General features: G+C 48.3%; 1 protein-coding gene across 5 annotated transcripts in view; it reads left to right on the forward strand.

Moving 5' to 3' along the window:
• The window catches only part of SLC25A21 (solute carrier family 25 member 21), a 991,659-nt gene that overhangs the window by 947,302 nt on the left and 17,172 nt on the right, over positions 1-27,185 (forward strand). For all 5 annotated transcript variants that reach the window (XM_069638415.1, XM_069638416.1, XM_069638417.1 and 2 more), the window contains one exon: positions 25,748-25,929. In XM_069638415.1, coding sequence (XP_069494516.1) covers positions 25,748-25,929 — 182 coding nt within the window. The remainder of the gene's footprint in view (positions 1-25,747; positions 25,930-27,185) is intronic.

A 27,185-nucleotide genomic window follows, 5' to 3' on the forward strand; every position in this document is an offset into this window, starting at 1 on the left:
TACAGAAAGAGTGAGTCCCTATTTTTTGTTAAAGGGGGATTGAGCTAACAACAGGACTGGATTTTCAGAGAACAAAGTAACAGAAGCTCAATTACCCCTCTTTTTGTCCACCTTGCAAAGCGATCAGGGACAAGGGGATTTTTTGATAGATATATTTCTTACCTATCTAGAAGTCGCATAAAGACATATCATTGTCCAGAGAGCAATCAGAGAAAAAAACACAACATTTTAATAGGTTAAGTTATACACATTTGAGAATGGTCGGTGCTTTCCACAAGACACCTCCAAGCTTAGGAACAAATTAGAACACATGAAATTAAAAAGTCCGCAAAAAACACACACATATTCTATTTGTGGTGTCTAGGGTTAGTAAAGTGACAGTTCCAATGTAACACTTTTACAAATCAAATATTGGATTTCTTGTTCTGTTTGGGGAGACCAAGACATTAAATGCACAGCATGAGAATTTTAACGCTGCAAGAAAAACACATTTGTTTTTGTGTCGGGATGTCTACATATGTTTCGGCACACAATTTGCATCAACACCATCCCTGGTGTTCTGCTGTTCTAGTTGTGGCCCTCTTCAGGACAGGATGCTGATTTTAATTGACATAAATTCGAAAAACCCCAGATGTTCACTCTATTTTCCAATGCTGTAAAGAATGGAAATATGGAATTTGTGTTAGTGCTTTGACACAGTTTAAAAACTCTTCTGGTAAAAGTTCATGCGAAATGGATACTCTATTCTCCACATTCCCACTTGGCACTGACCTTTATATGCTTTTGTGGTCGGACTCAAGTTTTTGAGTTTTCTTGTGAACACACAATGAAGTCGCTTCTTATTTTCTGTGTGTCGTCATGAAGTGAATTTCTTCTATATTATTTAGGCTTCAAGGCATCTATAGTGTTCTTCATTTTGGTCTCTTCGTCGGAGTACTTCAGACTTTGGACCTAAAGTAAATTTCATGTATTGGTTTTGGCAAAACATTATCACCGTATTTGTTTTTCAAAGTGCAGGATTCGCTGCGTTATTTACTGACATGATAATTTTATATCCAAGTCGTGTGGTTCCGTTTTTCGCTAAATCCTGTGGCGGCTGCACGTTGGCCTTGTGTGCGTTTTTTTCCCTTTTTCCAAGGGTTTCGTATATTTCTTTAATTGACCTAAAAGGACAGAACCAACATTATTGGGACATGCCATCGGTAACAGGATACTTTAAATGCGGCATGTGCTCGGTCTGTTCACTCACGAAAAATATGAAGAGTGTCATCTTGAAAGAAAGACTTTGCATTTCAAATCTTTTACAAATTGCAGTGCCCAATGGGTAGTATACGCGATCAAATGCCCATGCCAACTTTTGTATATTGGAAAAACAAAAAGACACATCAAAATACGTATAGGAGAACATCGGACTAACATAAGAAACCAAACACCTAATAAACCTCTAGTTGCCCACTACATCCTTCTGAAACATAAACCATGTGAAATATTCTGGTTCATTATCCAAACAGTACAGACTTCAAAAAGAGGAGGAGACCGCGACCTGGCCTTGCGCAAGTGTGAACAAAAATGGATTTTTGATCTGGACACTGTAAAAAATAGCTTAAATTCATCAGTCGAGTGGGGTATTTTCTTTTGAGTGAAAAGTTTTTACTGCTGGTCAGGCCAACCTATCTAGGCTTTTTCTAAAAAGTGTTCTTTCCAAGACATGTTTCTTCTAATAAGTGTTCTGTCAATTATAACAAGCCCATAGGCTTAATTTCATCAATATCCAGAGGGGTTTTTTCATCACCGTGTACACAGAAAAAGAGCAGTTCGTCTGCATCTCGATATCCCAAAATGAGATTCTAATAGTATATGGAGTTAGCCACACACGGCTCTATATCAGAGGGTGGCTTTAACCTTTTCAATTAAGCATTTACACTGCCTATATTTGTTCCAATGCATCAAAACAAACAAAGCACAATTGTTTTTTCAACAAAATCAGTATAAAAAAGAGCTCTGGTACACACGCTCTAAAATGGCCGCCCGCGTTGCCAATAAGACAGCAGTAGGCTGTTGGCATCCGTACACGGCAGTCACATGACACGCGAATACGGAAGAAATACAATCTCCTCCCCCGCGATATCGAATTCAAACGAGTTGGTCTCCCCGCGCTGAAATCAAGAGGAGCTGCACGACGAACAAGGAAGACTGATCCAGTGAACTTCCTAAAAGGTAAATTAATCATATGGCTGAGGTCTGCTGCCCCCTCTACTATATACAAAAAACAACCGCAGAACCCCGCGAGTGAGCGGAAACTAGTATATTTCTTGTCAACATGGGGAGCCTGCACCCAATAATGTTGGTTCTGTCCTTTTAGGTCAATTAAAGAAATATACGAAACCCTTGGAAAAAGGGAAAAAAACGCACACAAGGCCAACGTGCAGCCGCCACAGGATTTAGCGAAAAACGGAACCACACGACTTGGATATAAAATTATCATGTCAGTAAATAACGCAGCGAATCCTGCACTTTGAAAAACAAATACGGTGATAATGTTTTGCCAAAACCAATACATGAAATTTACTTTAGGTTCAAAGTCTGAAGTACTCCGACGAAGAGACCAAAATGAAGAACACTATAGATGCCTTGAAGCCTAAATAATATAGAAGAAATTCACTTCATGACGACACACAGAAAATAAGAAGTGACTTCATTGTGTGTTCACAAGAAAACTCAAAAACTTGAGTCCGACCACAAAAGCATATAAAGGTCAGTGCCAAGTGGGAATGTGGAGAATAGAGTATCCATTTCGCATGAACTTTTACCAGAAGAGTTTTTAAACTGTGTCAAAGCACTAACACAAATTCCATATTTCCATTCTTTACAGCATTGGAAAATAGAGTGAACATCTGGGGTTTTTCGAATTTATGTCAATTAAAATCAGCATCCTGTCCTGAAGAGGGCCACAACTAGAACAGCAGAACACCAGGGATGGTGTTGATGCAAATTGTGTGCCGAAACATATGTAGACATCCCGACACAAAAACAAATGTGTTTTTCTTGCAGCGTTAAAATTCTCATGCTGTGCATTTAATGTCTTGGTCTCCCCAAACAGAACAAGAAATCCAATATTTGATTTGTAAAAGTGTTACATTGGAACTGTCACTTTACCAACCCTAGACACCACAAATAGAATATGTGTACAGAACAAGAAATCCAATATTTGATTTGTAAAAGTGTTACATTGGAACTGTCACTTTACTAACCCTAGACACCACAAATAGAATATGTGTGTGTTTTTTGCGGACTTTTTAATTTCATGTGTTCTAATTTGTTCCTAAGCTTGGAGGTGTCTTGTGGAAAGCACCGACCATTCTCAAAAGTGTATAACTTAACCTATTAAAATGTTGTGTTTTTTATTCTGATTGCTCTCTGGACAATGATATGTCTTTATGCGACTTCTAGATAGGTAAGAAATATATCTATCAAAAAATCCCCTTGTCCCTGATCGCTTTGCAAGGCGGACAAAAAGAGGGGCAATTGAGCTTCTGTTACTTTGCTCTCTGAGGCACATATCGGACTTCTATGAAGGAGATTCCCTACTCATGTTAGAGGGCTGCAAAAGGAAGTTCCAATTGCCAGAGACCGCGACCGAGAGATTCCGATACACCCAGCTCCGACACTGGTTGTCCCACGACACGATGCGGGCGCATGGAAACAGAGAGCTCACGGCATTAGAACACACATTAACGATCACGCCGCCCAAAGGCAAGATTGCGGCCCTGTACAGATTACTGGACAGGACAAACCCAGAAGTGAGGGAGGCCTACATGAAACGATGGGGGAGCGACTTGGGCAGGGAACTGGGCGTAACCAGCTGGTCTCGCATCTGGGATAGAACTCGCAAGGCCTCCAGATGCGTAACGAACAAAGAAGGAGCCATCAATGTCTGCTACAGGTGGTATATGACCCCTGAAATTTTACAGAAATGCAACTCAGCTATTCCACCCCAATGCTGGCGAGGCTGCACATAGACAGGCTCACTGTTCCACCTCCTCTTGGCATGCCCGAAAGCGGAAAGATTCTGGAGGGAAGTCCTGGAGCAGATTCAACAGCTCACAGGCCTGTCAATCCCATGGGACCCAGGCATCTTCGTATTGGGAGACACAGGAGAAGGACAATTTTCTCTAACCCGCGACCTGGCAACCCTTTGTACTCACTCACTAACGGCAGCCAAAATCTCGATGGCCAAATTATGCAAACTCCCAGAAGGTCCTGCAATTCCGATATGGTGAGTTAAGTGCTGGGACATCGCCGCTGCCGAGAAAATCACTGCCATCCGCCAGGGAAATAGGAACAAGTTCCACAGCATCTGGGACCCATTCCTTGACTTTGTACAGAGATTTCTAGGTATAGCCAGACAACCACCATCTCTCAGGTGGCTGACGAAGATGGACTAACAGGCCTGGGTTACCCCGGCCCAGACACACAGCGGTCCCCCCAACCGCGAACAGTGACTAGAAAATCTGTATTGCTGAAATGAGGCAACTGCAATCCCCACTGGTCCGCTCCGGATCCCCCCCACCCAAACTCAAGTTAGCCTCAGTTGAGGTGGCACTGTTGGTGTAGTTTGTTTTATTTTTTTATTTTTTTTTCTCTTCTCTCTCTGTTTTCCTTTTTCTTCTCTCTTGTGTTGTTCTTCTGTGTTTGTTATGTTCTCAAATGCAAAACAGAAAGATGTATAATGCCTCGGTTATATACTACAAATGGCAATAAATTACCATGTTCAAAAAAAAAAAAGGTAGCAGGCACCCCTCTCTCGAAAAAACATGGCATGATAACCTGTTCTGTGGTTTTTACCCACTTTGAGAGTCCGCAGCCATCGCTTTTTGCTCACGGTACCTTTCGCTGATGGGAAATATCCATTTGTATATCAGTCTTTGTCCCTCCCACAAGGGCAGTCCAGCACCGAAATGCCAGGCAAACCTCCTTTGCACAAGAGTACCAACAGCAACCCCATACGCGTGTTTCAGCCTTGTGGGCGGGACAAAGGCTGATATGCAAATGGGTATTTCCCATCTGTGAAAGGTACCGTGAGCAAAAAGCGATGGCTGCAAACTCTCAAAGTGGGAAAAAACCACAGAACAGGTTATCATGCCATGTTCTTTCGGGAGAGGGGTGCCTGCTACCTTTTTTGAAAAATGTTTGCAAGGAACTTGGAGTTGGTCACCCTAAATTACCTTGGGGAACCCAGACGTGGACCCCCTGGTCACTGTGCTCATGAGAAGCACAGCTCCACCTCACTGATGAGGCCCAACAAGGCTGAATCACGTGTATGGGGTTGCTGTTGGTACTCTTGTTCAGAAGGGAATTGCCATAGCATTGCGGTGCTGGACTGCCCATGTGGGCGGGACAAAGACTGATATGCAAATGTGTGTTTCCCATCTGTGAAAGGTACAGTGAGCAAAAGGTGTGTGCTGCAAACTCTCATCTCAGAACAGGTTATCATGCCATGTTCTTTATGGAGAGGAGTGCCTGCTACCTTTTTTGGAAAAACGTTTACATTTCTTGGTTTCTTAATTTGAGGCCTGTTCATTCTCCATAGGAACCCTTCGTTTCATTGGTTGCAATTCTAATGGTTTTTAGAAATAGCTTAGTGATGTAGGTTTAGGCCAAAAGAAGACTTGCCTTTTTGGGGTCGATTATTTTAGACAAAAAAACTTACATATGAAATGAAGCCACATTTCTTGTGGCAACTAGCTCGCCATGGGCAATGCCGACTTGCCATGTCCTGTGGCACTACCGATTACATTACACAGCTTTGCCATGGAACCACCACGCGACATGCCAGCCGGGTGTTAAAAAAGGTGTGTGGGCTCATTAACATATGTGATGAAGAGTGACGTCACGGGAAGTGAACAGATGTTCCACTGAAACATGCACATTTTGCTGAATTGGTCTGTCCCAATCAAGTACACCGAACCAATAAGCATTGGCCCCTCCGAAGAATGTCTCTGCCAAAGTAGAAATGATGTGGTGAGCAGACCTGCACGCGGTCCTGCTGGCCACTATCTCGCCACTGGGCCTGACAGACTTTGCTTCGAATCTGGGCTTGGCATGGGTTGCATAGTCCGAACTAATTGCCAGCTTTTTGTAATTAAATCATCAAACATCTGGGTTGGTGGTGTCCTGTACCATGTTCCCTTGACTGGAACCCTGCGTGGCATTGCTTGCACAACAATGTTCTTCTTACTTGCTGTGGGCCATGCCAACCCATCCTCTGCTGTGCCACACCACCCCTAGCACAGCTGTGGCATGTGACCCACAATTAGGCATGCCAGCCCATCCTCTGCTGTGCAACACCACCCCTTTTACAGCTATGGCATGGGACCCACAATTAGGCATGCCAGCCCATCCTCTGCTGTGCCACACCACCCCCTGCACAGTTGTGGCATGGGACCCACAATGAGGCATGCCAACCCATCCTCTGCTGCCCCATTACACAGAGAGAGGAGAGAGCCGCGGCCCGAACCGCCAGAAGACAGGGAAGTCAGAAAGATGCTGTGTCAGAATGGCAAAAAGGAGGGGAAGCCAGCGGACCGAATAGAGGAAAGGCTTGGCGTTGAGTGAAAAGACAACGGAATATTAGCATCTTACCCAAAGACAGCAAGCAAAAGGGTTGCAACGCGCCGACCGCTGGGTGCAGATTGGCTAAATGTGACCCGGAGGCACCCATGTTGAAAATGAACTAGACCACAGCTCACTCTAAGGGAAAACGCATGGTGTGCCATTCAATGGCGGTGCATCCTCCAACTATTCCATAAGCGCCACTGCAGGGAGCATGTGACAGTAAGAGATCATTTATGTCTCCCTGGAAGTCGGTATTGATGATGCCTGCTAAAATATCTATACCGAACTTCCGGGCCAGGCCAGATTTTGGGGCCAATCTTATATAACACCCAGGAGGGGGTAGCAAAACGAAGTCTGTGGGAATCATTCCTGTTTTCCCAGGAAGGACAGTTCCCTCTCTACTGCTACAGATATAGAATCCTATTCTTTTGTGGCAACAGAGGGGTCGGAGGCTCTATGACTAAGCTTCTGGAATTGTTGGGTTCCCCAATTTGTTTCAATTGAGTCACATCCCACTATTGACACCATATGTAAGGAAGGCATGGTATCAAAGTAAGACAGACACAAGTGATCACAGTTCAAGGGTGTTTATTGAACTTTATCAAGGGTGTGATAAATGCCTATCTAATCCTAAATCTACTGATGGGAGCAAGATACAACCATCAAATAATAACACAGTCCTAGTGGAGTCTCGTAAAAAAAAAAAGGGCCTATACTAAAAAAACAATTGCCATTCCTTACTGCTAGTTTACAAATAGTGTGGGGAATATTCATGAAAAAGAAATAAGTGTTCACAAAATGATAAATCAGGATGTTCAGGCCGTTGTCCTCCCTTCCCCATGTTTTCAGCACGGGGCACAGCAGGTCAGTCGAGCGTAGCACACTCTTGGGCTTCTTCAGCACAAGGACATAGTTCTATTAGAAGCATCAGAGCCTTCTATGCCCAAAGTCTCTGAAGTTATCAAAAAGTCTCTTGATCCAGAGGGCCTGATGTATCAAACAAACAAAAAAGTTCCTTTCCAAGTATTCAAGTAGGGCGAATCACTCTTCATCCTGGATCCCCCTCAGCTGGGCTCAGATCCCTTTTGTATCGCAATCTTTTCTCGGATGACCCATGGTTCACCCCGGATCCCCCCCAGTTAGGCTCAGATCCCCTTTTCACAATTAGTTTCCCTCAGCCTGCCTCAGACCAATCACAGTTCGTATTAGATATCGAAGACTTTCGAACGTACATGGGGTTTGGCTTTACCCATTGCAGGACCACTTCAAAGTTCACAATTTTGCACTCACAACTGGATACCTAACAGAGACCTTCGAATGAGCTGCTTGCGACCTTGGTTCTATCACAGACCGGTCTGCTATCAGTCTCCCCGATTTACCGGCTGTGCCGTCTTTACTTGGGAAGCTTTTTTGTAGGAGCCAAGGACACAGCGGCAATCGCTCCTCCCAGCCTCTACTATCGATATGGGAGAGCCCCAGGTACCTTCGACACACAAAGCAGCTTTCTTTAGCCTTAATTCCCGGTCTTATGTTTCTTATTCTTGAGGGTTCTCCCTCTCAAAAGGCCAAATGCAATTCCCTCCTTGCAACCCTTTCTGGTATTGCTGTCTTTCTCTTTGTATTAAACTGCCACCTCGTAACTGCTGCTTCCTCATGTGTTTTGCCTTGCTCAGAGTGTGCTTTCGTGCTCTGCCTTTTATCCGTGTGGGAAAGTGTGATGGAAGTCAGGTGTGTGTAATTATCAGTAATTGCCTGACTCTGCCTGACCCTTGTGTTGAGACATGTCAGGTATACAGCTCGGGTGTTAGTCTGCTGTTGCTCACGATGAACTGTCCATGAAAAAGTGTTTGTGTCAGAAAAGCAAGTGGGGGATTGATTTCCAGGAAGGTGTGATTGGGAAGGAGATACTGCGTCTCACCCTCCGGTGTCCCACTTCCACTCCCCGAGGACTGCCTATCCAGGTGATCCTCCCGCACTGGTGCACCCCAAGGAACTGGATCCAAAAGCAATGGCTGTGTCCTGGCTACCTGAATGACAGATCCCTGGGGACTAGCGGCTGAGATACCTTCAGGTTTCTCACTCCACTCACCAGTTGGCTTGTGGACAAGGCCATCCCATACAGATGGGGTTTTCAGTTTCGCATTTTGTTTCAGTTTGAGGGGGTACAGCATCAGTTCACTATCCTTCGTGCGGCCATTGAGGCTTTTGCACGCTGAGATACACCTACCTGACCAGCAAGAGACAGAGGCCCCATCAACGGACTGGACAAAAACGCGCTTGCGGAGAAGCTGAAGGAACGACTGCCAGAGGCCCTTAATGGACAGAAGAGAATGCAGTGTGGACTCAGAGGGCCCTGCATGAATGCGGACGCTGGTGGCCCTGATGTTCTGTTCCTCTGTTACTCCCCAATATACAGCATGGTTGCCTATTCTCTTACGTTCCTGTGGCCCGTTGCTCATGGGTTGGTTAGGCTTTTATGAGCCGTATTTGTTTCTGTTTCTGCACAGGTCTAAGGGCATTGGGAGCATGTTCCCGTAATCAGGTGGATCACCTGATGATTACCCCAGGCAGGGCTGTTCTTAGTATGTTTTTTTTTTTTACTCTTATGGGTTTTTCGCTGTTCTTGTTTTTATCTATATGTGCCTTTTAAGATTGTTTTGTACAGTGTGTGGGGGACTTTGGATGGGTAAGAATGCTTGTTCGCTAGCACTGAAGGGGCGAGTGCGAATTTCAAGCAGCCTTAACTACTTTGGACCAGTGGGCCTGGTTGTGAAAGGGGAGATGTTAAACCACTGAGATGGCAGACCTAAAAATGGTCTCGACAAATATTCAGGTGCTGAATTCCCAGAGGAAGAGGAAAAGTGTGATATCTAAACTGGTGGATCTTGGGCCCATATTTCTTTACTCCAGGAAACCCACCTCTTGCAGTGGGATTGGCACAGGTTCTGCTCAAAATGGTTTCCCCATCAATACTTTTCCTCTTCCTTGCAGAAGAAAGCCGGGGTAGGGATTTCATTTGCTAAATCCCTGCACTTCGAGAAGCTGAGAGTTATGAGGAATGTTCAGGGCAGGTACCTAGGTCTACAGTTACGTCTATGAGGGAAAGACCTGACTCTGATTTCTATCTATGGCCCAAACCAACAACAGGATCTTTTCATTGCCTGGTTATTCCCTCACTTTGCTCAGTTCCAGCACAGAGAGCTCTTGATAGGCGGGGACCTCAGCGTGGTGCTGGACGTACAGGTGGATAGGTCGGGCCCAGGCATCCATTCTGAAACATCGAAAGCGGCCTCCCTCAGGAAGGCTATGGTGAACATGCACCTAGTGGACTTGTGGCGACATCATCACCCGCTGGTTCGGGATTGCTCCCACTTTTCGCATGTCCACCAGTTACTCCAGAATTGATTACTTTCTGGTGTCCCAGCCCCTCCTCCAACAAATTATTTCTGCTACCCTGGAGCTTGCCATGATGTCTGATAATTTGCCCATCATGTTACAGATAGACACCTCGAGGATAGGGGGTAGAAAATCTCACATGTGGAAATAAAACTATTCCCTCCTGGCAGACACAGCCTTTTGTGTGACCATCTCTGACAAAATCACTCAATACTTCCACGACAACCAAACGGGGAAGTTGCGATGCCAAACCCACATTAAGAGGAGAATTAATCAACTTAGCCTCGACACATAGGAAACTCCTGTTGGCCCAACATGCGGAGGCTGAAGAGAGGGTCCAAGCATGGGAAGCTCGCTAGAAGCGGGATGGGTCCAGGAAGACTTATAGACAGCTACAAGTAGCAAGGACGGAGCTGAGAGCACTAGGGGCAGATGACAAATCTTACAAATGACTTAGAACTAAACACTTTCATTATAGCACCTTCAATAAAGCATTGCGTCTCCTGGCATACGGACCGAAGGTCCAGAGTAATAGCGCCGCCATCAGGGGGTTAAGGGACGAGGCCTCTAACCTACACGAGGATGAGCTGGCCAAAATGCGGATCCTAACGCAATATTATTTGGCATTGTTTACAACCGAACCCTCTGATGGAGCTCGGCAGGACACGTTTCTCCAAGAAGCACATCTCCCCCGCATTACGGAAGACCATAAACAAAGGCTTGATTCTCCTATAACCCCAGACGAAGTCTCCCAAGTGATTTGCGCTCTCCCGGTTAATAAATCTCCAGGTCCAGATGGTTTTACAGCCCTCTTTAACAAAAAATTTGCAGCTATACTTCCTCTGCAGTTGGCAGCTTTATTTAACTCCCTCGCTGACACTTAGGCCATTACTCCCACCATGGGAGAGTCCACTCTTTAACTCATAGGTAAACTGGGCAAAGACCTTACTGTATGCTCCTCTTTTAGGCCATTTGCGGTCCTCACCTATGATTCTCGCATCAACTCCAAAATCCTGGCCACATGCTTAGCTAAGGTACTCCCGGGGAGGTGGGCAGGGACCAGACAGGGTTTGTTCTGGTGGGGCAGACTTTTGATAATATTCATCGCACTATAGATGTCCTAGAATGGACACGGATACAGAAACATGAGATGGCTCTCCTCTGTGTCGTTGCCGAGAAAGCATTTGACCGAGTGGACTGGGGTTGCTTATCGAAAGTGTTAGACCGGTTTGAGTTTGATCCCACATCACTCAAATGGACCCTGGCCAATTTTGTGCTCGCATCCACTCGGATCAGGGTAAACAGCATCCTACCAGACCTGATAGCTTTGTGGAGAGGCACCCGGCAAGGATGTCCGCTCTGTCTGCTTTTGTTTGCTTTGGCTATGGAGCCTCTCATGCAACAAGCCTGAGCATCTGCAAACATACATGGGGTAGAAATCGCTGGCTAGCAACACAAACTAGCACTGTATGCTGATGATCTCTTGTTCTATATGTCAGATTCTCGTCACTCGCTGCCCCACGTAGTAACCCTACTAGAACGCTCTCACGACGTCTCAGGATTTAAGATCAATTACACTAAGTCCACCATGCTGAATGTTTCTGAGTTGCTGGAGACAGTTGCTGGATTAAAGGCCAGATTCCCGTTCACTTTGGCCCAGAGATCGCTGAAAAATGTGGGGGTCTACCTGACCGCTCAATACACTGACTTGTATGCGGCCAACGTTCCGGCGCTCTTAGCTGCGCCTAAGCAGGACCAGTCGTGCTGGGGAATCTCCGTAATTCCCTGGGTGGGTAGGGTGACGGCAGGCAAGATGACCCTACTGCTGAGACTTTTGCACACTTTCCAGGCACTACCGATTTGGATTCTGCGGGTGTTGCTCAAAGACCTTCAATCTCATATTTTTTTATTTATTTGGGCCAAAAAGGTCCCTAGAATGGCTAGACACAAACTCCTGATGGCAAGGGAAAGGGGAGGCCTGGCAGTCCCAGACATTGAGAGCCATCTATACGCCACCTAACTCATACCACTTCTTGAAAGTCAGGCAGACACGCATAACTGTAAATATTGAGCAGACATTGAACAGGACAGCTTAGAGGCCGCCTTACACCACTGGTGTTGACAATCTCCGGAAGCAAGGAAGCAGCTGGGGCAGGTTCTGCCTTCGACCAGGACAACGTTTGATTATTGGGATAAGCCCAGGCGCAGGTACATGATGACCACTTTCCCCTCCCCATGACAGGGTTTGGGATAATGGGTACTTCCCCCTGAGGCGTAATAGGAGACAGTTCAGCAGATGGGTCGAGGGAGGTCTGCAGAGAATGGGTCAGTTATTGGTAGATCAGTGGGCCTTAACCTTTGCGCAGTGCCAGCAGGCTTTTATGATGGAAGATATCGACAGATATGGCTATATACAGCTTAGTCACTAGCTAGCTAACCCAAAGGGAAAGCGCCCAATTCGAAGACCAGTTCATAGGTGCCCTGAGAGCAGCCCTTAGTATTCCCAAGAAAGCCCGTATATCTGACCACGGGAGATCCAATAACTGGCCCTCTACTAAAGACAAAATTCTCCTTAAAACAGCCTCCCTGACACACAAATGCCTACACCAAGCTGCCCCATAATGCCTCACTGCCAGATTCTCGAGACAATCCTCTAACCACCCTGCGAGAACAGCCAACGCCAATCTCCTACAGGTGCCTAGATTTAAACGCGTGAAGACTGGTGGAAGCAGCTTTCCGGTCAAAGCTGCCCAATACTGGAACTCGCTCCCACCTACCTTAAGGGAAGACCTACGTTATCTACGCTTTAGATCCAAACTCATTTATTGGATCAAGGAACATGACATCTGGCTCTCTACCACACTTTCACCACAACATCTGCCCTGCTTGCACATGTGGTATATAACTGCCTCTCATTGTACATACTGTATATAACTGTCTTTTGATGCGTTTTGCTATAATGTGTACATAATGTATGATATTTTACAGCAATGTAACCAAAGCTGAACAACCCTCTTCATGCCTTTTGCGCCCTGATACCCTTGGGTCTGGTGCGCACTATAAATAAATAAATAAACAAACAAATAGGTGATCCCCCAGCTGACAAGGTTTCTGCATTATATAGGGTGTTAAACTCTAATAGGTTTAAACCCCCTCTTGGGTATAGGGCTAGGTGGGAGGTGGATCTCGGGCAACCCCTAGATGACTTAACGTGGTACAATATTTGGTCCAGGGCTAGCAAATCGTCCAAATCGATCCAATTTTAAGAGAACAGCTTTAAACTGATCTATAGATGGTACCTCACTCCGGAACGCCTGCACAAAATGCGCTCTTACCCCAACGTGTTGGAGATGCGCAACTGCTCCTGGTACCCATCTTCATATGTGGTGGACGGGTCCCCTCATACAAGTGTTTTGGAAAGACTTCTTGGCCCAAATCTGGAGGGCATGCGAAATAGATCTAGTTCTGGAACCAAAAGTGGTGCTGTTGGGCAATGAGGACCCGCAGGGACCATACAAGTTAGGTAGTGAAACCTCCAAATTGATTACACACTTTCTGGTGGCAGCACGATTGGTGGTGGCTAAGAACTGTAAGTCTGCACTGGCCTTGGATATAAAAGAATGGTGGGCTAGAGTGGGGTTTGTGGCCGCTATGTGCAAGATTGATGCAGCACTCACTCGAAGTATGGCACAATTGTTGGTTGATTGGGGGCCACTGATTTCGTTTGCGAGTAATAATGACAACCCCAGTATCCATCAAAGACCCCACGAGATGGCGTCCTTCTCGCTATTGTAAGAGTTAATATCTGGGAGCAATTCTGGAGACGTCGGAGCAGGCAGCTTTTCCTCCGATTCCCTCTTTACGTGCAGGTTGCTACTCAGGTTAGCGACTACAGGCAATGTATGACAGAAATGCGGACAACTTGATTGTGCTCCCTGTTTGTGCTGCGTAAAGTTTACATTGTAAAAAAGAAAGGCTCCCATTGCACTGAACTATTAGTGTATCCTTAAAGTAGTCTAAAGTGAAAAATATATAAACTGCAGTACATTGTGTCGCAAAGGCAACTTGTGTAATAAAACATCAATTGTAATATTCTGCAAAAACTGAAAACCGTTCGTGTTACCTTTTCACACACTGTTTCAATAGATTGAGCGATCATTTAGAAGACATATGTATACAGACCCATTCTTTAGATACCGACATACATAACAAATGTATCATTCACTACTCACCGGAGCCCGCGTGTAAATAGTCATGTATTTTCCGGCGCCGGGGAATGGACAATTACCACGGAATTACAGCCCCGGCGGACCCGGTAATTGCCCATTCCTGGGCACCGGAAAATATTACTTCCCATTCCCATTCGAGTCCCATTGGACTCAATGGTAATGGGGAGGACGGATGCACCGGCACCATTAATGAATGGTGCCGGTGCATCCGTCAAGGTCTGCGAGTGGGTGCCATTCCGCACGCCAGATCAGACCTGGTGGGGTGAAAGGCACCCGCTTGCAGAACTCTTAGTTTGCCAGTCCGGAAACAGTGGTACCAGCAAGCTTACCGGTACTGCTGTTTCCGGACCGGAAAACGTATAATGAGGCCCATTGAGTCTAAAGCAACATAGAGTTGATGAGCAGCGACCAATGAAACTACAGAAACAAATAGTTGACCAACCCTTTCTTGGACGAACAGATAAGCTGATTCAGCAAGATAGGTAACAAGTGGATTGATGACAATATCCGTTGTAGAATGCAGAGATGTTCTCTTGGTAACTATCAAAGTGTTTATAAAGGCTTACAAAAGTGGGTGTGTATATGAATGTCTGACGGGTTTGTTCACACCCACCCAGCCTTGATGCCAGTGTTTGACATCCTCATTCCTATCCATCCTGCCCCCTCGCAAGCGCGCAGCCACAGGTGCTAACTGCCATTGATACCGGAGGCGGATGGATGTGGAGGAGGCCAGCGCAATAGTCCCAGAACAATGTTGAAGGGACACATAGATATGTTGATTCCAGGGACGGGGTCTTCAAAGGGGAGTCTGGAGACAGCGGGCCTGGGGTGGCCATGTGGACAATGGTCCATGTGTGAAAGAGTCCTTTGAGGTGTACATGGTTTTCGGCACCTTGAGCGATCCCATCCACCCAGCCCCCTTACGAGCGCACAGCTACAGGCGCGAGCTGCCATTGATGCCGGAGGTGAGATGATGTGGATGAGGCGAGCGCAATATGCTACTAAACTTCTTTCATGAACCTCCTAGATGGTTGGACGTGTTATTGACTTAATTAAAAATTCAAACAACTTTTCATATTAAATCTTTTTTTTAATTATTAATTTGGGAATGTTGATGGCACAAACAAACTACAAATTGTACTGATGAGGTTGAGGTACTCTCTGTAAAAATCCTTTATATTGTCCGTTGTCACTGGCGAATTTTTTTGTGAATGGCTCAAACGACAGAGGCAGGTATTACTTGTCGAATGCGGTATTCCATTCTTCCATGAATCCACCATGCAAAGCACGATAGGCCACAAGTCTGTACCACTTGTGTAAGAGAAACAGATATGGTTTACTGGGATGACCCTGATAATTGTATTTATGTTGTTTGCGCTTCCTTCTAAATTCAAAGGCCTTGTTATGCTTAAAAAAAGTACCTTTCCAAGCAAAGTACTTGTGATTTGAAGCAGCGATCAATTACACATGTGAACACCCTTTCAAGCAAGAACAGTTTTGGACATAGTGAAATATTGTTTTTAACTTCAAAGTGAAAGAAATGTCCTTGTTCGGATGTTAAATCTAGTGATAAATACTTGGGTTTATGATTATTCGGATAAATGTATTCAATTTACAGAAACAAACGTTCGTCAGTGATAGATCGAAGTTAAAATGATGTATGAGAACAACATAAAATGTTATTCATCTGAGTTGTTAAACATACAACATATATAAAGTAAACATACTTGTTACTTGAATTTTGAGGGCGAACTGTAGCTCGAAGTCCGTGCATAAGGACCATCATCATTTGCAGCATGGATCTTGTAAGGCAGGCGGCCCTGAAGTCATGCAGCTCGTAACGCATAGCAGTGGTTTGTCTTCTTCAGTCATATACGCCAAGCATGCTGAGTTTTCTCCGCAACAGCAGTTCCCCACCAGAGTAGGCATCACCCCACAACAATGGCAGGTACGCCAGGTGGAGACGTCTTCATGCGACTGGGTTTAGGCTCCGGTGATTGATCGTCACGACTTTCATCTGATTCACCATTGTTTCAGCTTCTTTGTCTTTCATTAATTTCCTCTTCTGAATATTCGGGCTCATACGGGTAGGGCTGAATTGTTGCCATAGTTCCTGAAGTACTAAATGAAAAGCCATAAAAATTGTAATGTTTTTGTTTGTACACAGAAACGAACTGAGGTTGTTCCTTAAAATTCAATGTTAAAGAAAGACAAGAGACGAAACAGCCATGTTACAAAAACTCATAGTGCAAAGACAAGAATAATAGGCACAAACTTTGAAATATCACGTTGACTCATGTAAAAAATGAGACTTGTAAAAGTAGAATTTAAATATGGTTTGGTAATGACATTTGTACATAATCTAAGTAATGTTTAACTGAAAAGCAAGTACTGAGTTAATTCATTATAGATAGTGTAAGTTCCTGTTCTCGGTACGTCGCACTTGGAAGATAGCTGAACATAGTAGAAACAAGTCAGGGAGGCTCGAAATGAAATGCACTGACACAAAGGAAAAAGAAACTCCAATGTTGTGTGATCAAAAAGGGTTTGTGTACGCTTGTCGAGAAAAGAGGCGTCTTGGTATTTCCATGGAGACACATTAATAGATGGCACACCGAGGACGTTGAAATGAGAAGTGCATTGGCGTCTGAAACGAGGCGTAAGCGTCTAGTGATGTCAGCTTGGGGGCCCAGTGATCTGAATTACTGCCGCAAGGGCACTTGAATTTAGGGCGATGGATCAACGGATAAGATTAGCACAAGATGACGGTGCCCAACCCATTGTTTTTGCATGTGTAAATGTGAGAAAAACAAAGGTAAGCTGCAGTGGATTTCTTTTAACGATCGATCACAGAATGCTCAGAAATGCATGCCCGATTAATTGGGACAACAACATTTCTGAGTGAACTTCCCCTTTCACTGTAAGCGGGGGCCACGCTTTCATGGATATTGAATATTGGGGCAGGGCACATTGTGTTGCTTTGAGAGAATTGGAAGTGGGTGTGGAATAGACATACCGCCACCCAACCCTCGCCGTTTACATGCTTTCGCTCTGATAGTCACATGGGCTATGCCATCCCACTGGTGCCACCATCAGGGAGACCAGAATAGCGCAGCTTCTTTACCTATGGACTAAAAAGAGTGAGCTCATCTGAGGGGCGTTAAAGTGCCATCACTGGCTTCTGATGCAGGCTGGCATAGGTGCCAAGGTCCGGATCTGCGTGAAATGACCGAATGCAAAAGTCTGACTACCTAAAGTCCGACATTCCTTTTTTTTTTTTCTTATTTTTTCACAAATATATATGTGGGGGGAGACCCCCCCACAGCCCCTCACCTTACCACTATACATTTTTATTAACTTTACCCCCCACATATATATATCTGCAGAAAAATGGGGGTCTGACTTTTGGGGGATCAGACTTTTTGCCCTCAGTCATTTTGTCCTATTCCGTTAAGGTCCTGCACATCACCAGGAAGGCTGCCTGGAGTTTGGCTCTTTCTACTACATCTCCATCGCCATCGATGAACATCTCACCAGGAATAAACCGTCATTAGCCTGTGTATCCAGGACAGCCAATCAGCGAACTCTGGCATCCCACAGAAAGAAAACACAGGGAAGGGGAAGCCTAATAGTACAGGACCCATCAAACCTAAGACTTGAACCCACTCCCCTGGCATTCACGAACAGACTAAAGACTCCGCTTTACAGTAAAGCACCCCACCAGGCTCTTAAAAGCCCTACCCAACAGGTGTGGGCACCCCTTGCACCTGGCAAGTGTGTTCCCTGATTGAAAATGTATTCTTGACCGCAAGACAGGAATCGTCTGCCCACTCAGCTCTGCGAAATCCCAGCTTAATGTTTGTAATTTCAGTACCATTATTTGTGTATGTGTCTTTGTATGAATAGGATAGTCCATTTGCGCCAAGTCACCCATTTCACAATGCCACCTAGTAGCCATCACTGGAAGTTCACCTCCAGTTCAGAGCCACATCATCAAGGCATTGTAGGTATGCAAATTCGCCAAATGCCAACCCTTTGCTCCAGGAAATTCTTTGTCTTAGTGGGCAGCGCATATTTTATACAAAGCTTAATCAACTTAAGATAGACATTTTGCACGGCTAGACAGGTTCCTGGAGCACATGGTTTGCATTTGGGCTAATTTGCATACCCACAATGCCTTGCTGTCGTGGCTCAGAACTGGAGGTGAACTTCCAGCCATGGCTACTAGTTGGCGTTGTGAGTTGCGTGACTTGGCTCAAATGGACTATCTTACTTTCACGTTTCAGGTGAAAGTTTTTTTCCCCAAACTTTTTAACCCCACCATAACTTTATTGGGGTTTGAGCCATATGGCAGCACAGAGGACTCCGCAAATACGATAGTTTGATGTGGCACAGACACGCTTAGCATTCTATTCCATCACAACAACATCAGTAAAAGAGTGATTACCAAAAATAGCCATAAAACAATGATGATAATGACATACAGAAAATATAACAATAGTAATAATAGTGTTGGTGATAATTAAACGCATTACTATAATAGCTATATAGCTCTCTATAGGGTTTAAGCAGAGTGCACAGAATGTTGCATTTCATTTTTGAGAATTTCATATCTCTGTGCGTGTGTGTATATATGTCTATATGTCAAATACACTATTCAGTGCACTCCAAGCTCACATCTGCCCACTCCTCGGTGCTGTTGTGTCACATTCTGACTAGGCGGCCTGTCCCATGCTATTCCACGCTATGACGCACTCTGGAATACCCTGTGCTTTACTTCTGCTCTATGCTGTTCTCCTCTGTTCTCTGCTACTCTCTGCTGTTCTCTGCTACTCTCTCTGCTGTTCTGCTACCCTATGCTGTGCAATGTTTTTCTCTGATGTTCTGTTACACTATTCTCTGCTACCCTATGCTGTGCCATGCTTTTTTCTGCTGCTCTGTTACACTAGTCCCTGCTACCCTGTGCTGTTCCATACTTTTTACTGCTGTTCTGTGTTACACTACTGTCTGCTACCCTCTACTGTCCCATGCTTTTTTTCTGCTGTTCTCTGTTACACTATTCTCTGCTACCCTACGCTGTTCAATGCTTTTCTCCACTGTTCTGTTACACTATTCTCTGCTACCCTATGCTGTTCCATGCTTTTCTCTGCTGTTCTGTTACACTATTCTCTGCTACCCTATGCTGTTCCATGCTTTTCTCCACTGTTATGTTACACTATTCTCTGCTACCCTATAGTGCTGCATGCTTTTCTCTACTGTTCTGTTACTCCCTGCTCTTCCATGCTTTTCTCTGCTGTTCTGTTACGCTATTCTCTGCTACCCTATGCTGTTCCATGCTTTTCTCCACTGTTATGTTACACTATTCTCTGCTACCCTATACTGTTGCATGCTTTTCTCTACTGCCCTGCTACTCCCTGCTCTTCCATGCTTTTCTCTCTTGTTCTGTTACACTATTCTCTGCTACCCTACTTTTCTCTGCTGTTCTCTGCTAATCCCTGCTGTTACATGCTTTTCTCTGCTGTTCTGCTACACTATTCTCTGCTACCCTACTTCTCTCTGCTACTCCAGCTGTTCCATGTTTTTATCTGCTGTTCTGTTATGCTATTCCCTGCTACCCTATGCTGTTGAATGCTTTTCTCTACTGTTCTCTGCTACTTCATGCTGTTCCATGCTTTTCTCTGCTGTTCTGTTACACTATTGTCTGCTACTCTATGCTGTTCTATGCTTTTGTCTGCTGTTCTGTTACACTATTCTCTGCTACCCTGTTTGGTTGCATGCTTTTCTCTACTGACCTGTTACTCCCTGCTCTTCCATGGTTTTCTCTGCTGTTCTGTTACACTATTCTCTGCTACCCTATACTGTTGCATGCTTTTCTCTACTGTCCTGTTACTCCCTGCTCTTCCATGCTTTTCTCTGCTGTTCTGTTGCACTATTCTCTGCTGTTTCATTTTTTTCTCTACTGTTCTGTTACACTATTCTTTGCTTCCCTACTTGTCTCTGTTGTTCTCTGCTAATCCCTGCTGTTCCATGCTTTTCTCTGCTGTTCTGCTACACTATTCTCTGCTACCCTACGCTGTTGCATGCTTTTCTCTACTGTTCTCAGGTACTCCATGCTGTTCCATGTTTTTCTCTGCTGTTCTGTTATGCTATTCCCTGCTACCCTACGCTGTTGAATGCTTTTCTCTACTGTTCTCTGCTACTCCATGCTGTTCCATGCTTTTCTCCGCTGTTCTGTTACACTATTGTCTGTTACCCTATGCTGTTCTATGCTTTTGTCCGCTGTTTTGTTAGACTATTCTCTGCTACCCTATTCGGTTGCATGCTTTTCTCTACTGACCTGCTACCCCATGCTGTTCCATGCTTGTCTCTGCTGTTCTGTTACACTATTCTCTGCTACCCTATGCTGTTCCATGCTTGTCTCCGCTGTTGTTACACTATTCTATGCTACCCTATGCTGTTCCATGATTTTCTCTGCTGTTCTGTTACACTCTTGTCTGCTGCCCTATGCTGTTCCATGCTTGTCTCCGCTGTTATGTTACACTATTCTCTGCTACCCTATACTGTTGCATGCTTTTCTCTACTGTCCTGTTACTCCCTGCTCTTCCATGGTTTTCTCTGCTGTTCTGTTATGCTATTCTCTGCTACCATATGCTGTTCCATGCTTTTCTCCACTGTTATGTTACACTATTCTCTGCTACCCTATTCGGTTGCATGCTTTTCTCTACTGTCCTGTTACTCCCTGCTCTTCCATGCTTTTCTCTGCTGTTCTTTTACGCTATTCTATGCTACCCTATGCTGTTCCATGATTTTCTCTGCTGTTCTGTTACACTCTTGTCTGCTACCCTATGCTGTTCCATGGTTGTCTCCGCTGTTATGTTACATTATTCTCTGCTGCCCTATGCTGTTCCATGCTTGTCTCCGCTGTTATGTTACATTATTCTCTGCTACCCTATTCAGTTGCATGTTGTTCTCTACTGACCTGCTACCCCATGCTGTTCCATGCTTGTCTCTGCTGTTCTGTTACTCCCTGCTCTTCCATGCGTTTCTCCGCTGTTCTGTCACACTATTCTCTGCTACCCTATGCTATGCCATGCTTTTCTTTGCTGTTCTGTGCTCCTCCCTGCTGTTCCGTGATGCTCTACACTATTACACACTGCTCTGTGCTGTCTAATACTACTCGGTGATTTCCATGACATGACACTGTGTGCTGTCTGTCCCGTGTGAGTCAGTAATGTGTCATGCTACTACTCTCTGCTGTTCCAGGGTACTCCGCCCAGCCCCACGCTCTGCCTTGTTCTTATTGGTGCCATAATGTGCCATGCTCTTCCATGCTGTGTTCTACTCTACACTTGCCAATCAGTGCTGTCTCATTTCGTACTTTCATGTTCTATCCCATGTCGCTCAGACATGCATTTAAGCCCTGTAAGGTGGCTGGGTTATTTGTCATATGTGTTTTACCGCATTCGCTGTAAACATGCCTTTGACACATGTTGCCCCATGCTGGGCCATCCATGCCGTTAACCCATAATGTTACACTGTGCTCTGTCACGCGTGCCTTTATCCAGTTCACTGTCTTAAAGTCCTTTAGCCCATGTCATATTACCCCACCCGCAGAGAATTGTGCCTTTAGCACATTACTTTACCCTGTGCCCCTTAATAGATGCTTTCAGCCGCTGACATATTACCCCATGCCGTGCCATGCATTCATGTAACCCTCCTATCTTAAGCTTCTTCTTTCACACGCCTTTTCCTTTGCCTCTTGAGTGCAGTAATGCTATTTCAATGTGGTATACCATCGTTTATTTCATGCTGCGCCCCTCTGCCCCATGCTGCTCCCCACTCCTCCTTGCTGCACCCCACTGTTCCATCCTGTGCCCTACTGTCCTATGCTGTGCCCTGCTGCTCCATGCTGCACCCCACTCCTCCTTAGTGCATCCCACTGTACCATGCCGCGCCCGCTGCCCCATGCTGGCCCATGCTGTGCCCTGCTGCTCCATGCTGCATCCCACTGTTCCATGCTGCGTGCCCCTGTGCCATGCTGCGCCCCGCTGCTCCATGCTGTGCCCCATTGTTCCATGCTGTGCACCGCTGCCCGCCGCTGCTCCATGCTGCTCCCCACTCCTGTTTGCTGCATCCCACTGTTCCATGCTGCGTGCCCCTGTGCCATGCTGCGCCCCGCTGCTCCATGCTGTGCCCCATTGTTCCATGCTGTGCACCGCTGCCCGCCGCTGCTCCATGCTGCTCCCCACTCCTGTTTGCTGCATCCGACTGTTCCATGCTGCGTGCCCCTATGCTATGCTGCGCCCCGCTGCTCCATGCTGTGCCCCATTGTTCCATGCTGTGCACCGCTGCCCGCCGCTGCTCCATGCTGCTCCCCACTCCTGTTTGCTGCATCCCACTGTTCCGTGCTGCACCCCCTGCTCTATGATGTACCCGCTGTTCCATGCTGTGCCCCACTGTTCCATGCTGCGCCCCTCTACTCCATGCTGTGTCCCGCTGCCCCATGCTGTGCCCTGCTGTCCCATGCTGCGCCCTGCTGTCCCATACTGCTCCCTGCTGATTCATGCTGCGCCCCACTCCTCCTTGCTGCACCCCTCTTCTCCTTGCTGCATCCCACTGTTCCGTGCAGCGCCCCCTGCTCTATGATGCACCTGCTGTTCCATTCTGTGCCCTGCTGTCCCATTCTACGCTCCACTGCTCCATGCTGTGCCCGCTGCTCCATGCTGCACCCCGGTGTTCCATGATGTGCCCGCTGTTCCATATTGCGCCCGCTGCCCCATGCTGCACCCCACTCCTCCATGCTGCACCTGCTGCCCGATGCTGTGCCCTGCTGCTCCATGCTGCACCCCACTGTTCCATCCTGTGCCCTACTGTCCTATGCTGTGCCCTGCTGCTCCATGCTGCACCCCACTCCTCCTTAGTGCATCCCACTGTACCATGCCGCGCCCGCTGCCCCATGCTGGCCCATGCTGTGCCCTGCTGCTCCATGCTGCATCCCACTGTTCCATGCTGCGTGCCCCTGTGCCATGCTGCACCCCGCTGCTCCATGCTGTGCCCCATTGTTCCATGCTGTGCACCGTTGCCCGCCGCTGCTCAATGCTGCTCCCACTCCTGTTTGCTGCATCCCACTGTTCCATGCTGCGTGCCCCTGTGCCATGCTGCGCCCCGCTGCTCCATGCTGTGCCCCATTGTTCCATGCTGTGCAGCGCTGCCCGCCGCTGCTCCATGCTGCTCCCCACTCCTGTTTGCTGCATCTGACTGTTCCATGCTGCGTGCCCCTGTGCTATGCTGCGCCCCGCTGCTCCATGCTGTGCCCCATTGTTCCATGCTGTGCACCGCTGCCCGCCGCTGCTCCATGCTGCTCCCCACTCCTGTTTGCTGCATCCCACTGTTCCGTGCTGCACCCCCTGCTCTATGATGTACCCGCTGTTCCATGCTGTGCCCCACTGTTCCATGCTGCGCCCCCCTACTCCATGCTGTGTCCCGCTGCCCCATGCTGTGCCCTGCTGTCCCATGCTGTGCCCTGCTGTCCCATACTGCTCCCTGCTGATTCATGCTGCGCCCCACTCCTCCTTGCTGCACCCCTCTTCTCCTTGCTGCATCCCACTGTTCCGTGCAGCGCCCCCTGCTCTATGATGCACCTGCTGTTCCATTCTGTGCCCTGCTGTCCCATTCTACGCTCCACTGCTCCATGCTGTGCCCGCTGCTCCATGCTGCACCCCGGTGTTCCATGATGTGCCCGCTGTTCCATATTGCGCCCGCTGCCCCATGCTGCACCCCACTCCTCCATGCTGCACCTGCTGCCCGATGCTGTGCCCTGCTGCTCCATGCTGCACCCCACTGTTCCATGCTGTGCCCCGCTGCCCCATGCTGTGCCCTTGGGCTCTCTGCTGCATCGAGCTGCTCCATGCTCTGCCCCACTCCTCCATGCTGCACCCATTGTTCCATGCTGTGCCCCGCTGTTCCGTGATGTGCCCGCTGTTCCATGCTGTGCCCCGCTCCTCCATGCTGCACCCTGCTCCTCCATGCTGCGCCCCGCTGCTCCATGCTGTGCCCCGCTGCCCCATGCTGCGCCCCACTCCTCCTTGCTGCGCCCCACTCCTCCTTGCTGCATCCCACGGTACCATGATGCGCCCGCTGCCCCATTCTGTGCCCTGCTGTCCCATGCTGCTCCCTGCTGATTCATGCTGCGCCCCACTCCTCCTTGCTGCACCCCTCTTCCCCTTGCTGCATCCCACTGTTGCGTGCTGTGCCTCCCTGCTCTATGATGCGCCCACTGCCCCATGCTGTGCCCTGTTGATCTGTCCTGTGCCCTGCTGCTCCATGCTGCACCCACTCCTCCTTGCTGCATCCCACTGTTCCGTGCAGCGCCCCCTGCTCTATGATGCACCTGCTGTTCCATGCTGTGCCCTGCTGTCCCATTCTACGCTCCACTGCTCCATGCTGCACCCGCTGCCCGATGCTGTGCCCTGCTGCTCCATGCTGCGCCCCGATGTTCCATGCTGTGCCCCGCTGTTCCGTGATGTGCCCCGCTGTTCCATGCTGTGCCCTGCTGCCCCTTGCTGTGCCGTTGGGCTCTCTGCTGCACCGCGCTGCTCCATGCTCCGCCCCACCCCTCCATGCTGCACCCATTGTTCCATGCTGCGCCCCGCTGTTCTGTGATGTGCCCGCTGTTCCATGCTGTGCCCTGCTGCTCCCTGCTGTGCCCCGCTGCCCCATGCTGCACCCCACTCCATGCTGCGCCCCGCTGCCCCATGCTGCGCCCCGCTGCCCCATGCTGCACCCCACTCATCCATGCTGCGCCCCGCTGTTCCATGATGCACCCCGCTGCTCCATGCTGCGGCCCACTGCTCCATGCTCCGGCCCACTCCTCCATGCTGCGCCGCGCTGCTCCATGCTGCGCCCTGCTGCCCCATGCTGCACCCCACTCATCCATGCTGCGCCCCGCTGTTCCATGATGCACCCCGCTGCTCCATGCTGCGGCCCACTGCTCCATGCTGCACCCCACTCCTCCATGCTGCGCCGCGCTGCTCCATGCTGCGCCCCGCTGCTCCATGCTGCACCCCACTCATCCATGCTGCGCCCCGCTGTTCCATGATGCACCCCGCTGCTCCATGCTGCGGCCCACTGCTCCATGCTGCACCCCACTCCTCCATGCTGCGCCGCGCTGCTCCATGCTGCGCCCCTCTGCCCCATGCTGCGCCCCTCTGCCCCATGCTGCACCCCACTCATCCATGCTGCGCCCCGCTGTTCCATGCTGCAGCCCCCACACATGCTGTGCTCTGCTGCTCCATATTTCACATGTCTCTACCCCGTGGTCTGTTTTTTTTGTGTTGTGCCCTGCTGTGTCATAGCTCGCCACGTGCTGCCATATAGCATGTTTATGGGTCACCCATGCCATAGCTCGTCATGTGTGCTCTTTTTTCTCCCTCTCCTCTCGCTGTCACTACTTCCCTCTGTCCCCTTTCTTTTCCTCACATGACTAACTCTCATTTTGACTTCCCAAGGATCCCACTCTGGAGTTCTTCCGGAAGTTTGCCATTGGATTGGCTTCAGGAACCTTGGCCTCCGTTGTCAACATCCCCTTTGACGTCGCCAAGAGCCGAATCCAAGGACCTCAGCCAGTACCCGGGGAGATCAAATACCGGACCTGTTGGAAGACGATGGGCACCGTCTACACGGAAGAAGGGTAAAGAGATCCTCTCTGGACTAAGGCGTGAAACCATTCCCTGGAACCTCTCCCCACACCCCCGCATTTATTGAGCAAGACATGGAGTCCCCCTGTAACCACTCGTGTTTAATTCCACTGACAAACTCTACCAAGTTCTCTGGGCTGCTCAGCACTGTGAGGGTAGTCACTGGGCTGCTCAGCGCTGTAAGGGTAGTCACTGGGCGGCTCAGCGCTGTGAGGGTAGTCACTGGGCTTCTCTAAGGATAGTTACTGGGCTGCCCAGCACGGTGAGGATAGTCACTGGGCTGCTCAGCGCCGTGAGGGTAGTCACTGGGCTGCTCAGTGCTGTGAGGGTAGTCACTGGGCTGCTCAGTGATGTGTGGGTAGTCACTGGGCTGCTCAGCACTGGGCGGGTAGTCCCTGGGCTGCTCAGCGCTATGCGGGTAGTCCCTGGGCTGCTCAGCGCTGTGAAGGTAGTCACTGGGCTATTCAGAGCTGTGTGGGTAGTCACTGGGCTGCTCAGCGCTGTGCGGGTAGTCCTTGAGCTGCTCAGTCACTAGGCTACTTAGCGCTGTGCAGGTAGTCCCTGAGCTGCTCAGAGCTGTAAGGGTAGTCACTGGGCTGCACAAAGCTGTAAGGGTAGTCCCTAGGCTGCTTAGCGCTGTGCAGGTAGTCACTAGGCTGCTTAGCGCTGTGCAGGTAGTCACTGGGCTGCTTAGCACTGTGAGGGTAGTCACTGGGATGCTCAGCGCTGTGAGGGTAGTCACTGGGCTGCTCAGCGCTGTGAGGGTAGTCACTGGGCTGCTCAGCACTGTGAGGGTAGTCACTGGGCTGTTCAGCACTGTGAGGGTAGTCACTGGGCTGATCAGCGCTGTGAGGGTAGTCCCTAAGCTGCTTAGAGCTGTGAGGGTAGTCACTCGGCTGCCCATCACTGTGAGGGTATTCACTGGGCTGCTTAGCACTGTGAGGGTAGTCACTGGGCTGCTCAGCGCCATACGGGTAGTCCCTAGGCTGCTCAGCGATGTGAGGGTAGTTACTGGCTGCTCAGCACTTTGAGGGTTGTCACTGGGCTGCCTGCCAAGCACTGTGAGGGTAGTCAATGGCTGATCAGCACTGTGGGGGTAGTCACTGGGCTGTTCAGTGATGTGAGGGTGGTCATTGGATTGCTCAGAACTGGGAGGGTAGTCACTGGGCTGCTCAGAACTGGGAGGGTAGTCACTGGGCTGCTCAGTACTGTGAGGGTGTCACTGGGCTGCTCAGCACTTTGAGGGTAG

This window comes from Ambystoma mexicanum, chromosome 14 (assembly GCF_040938575.1).
Source record: "Ambystoma mexicanum isolate Mex_15411 chromosome 14, UKY_AmexF1_1, whole genome shotgun sequence".
NCBI classification, from domain to species: domain Eukaryota; kingdom Metazoa; phylum Chordata; class Amphibia; order Caudata; family Ambystomatidae; genus Ambystoma; species Ambystoma mexicanum.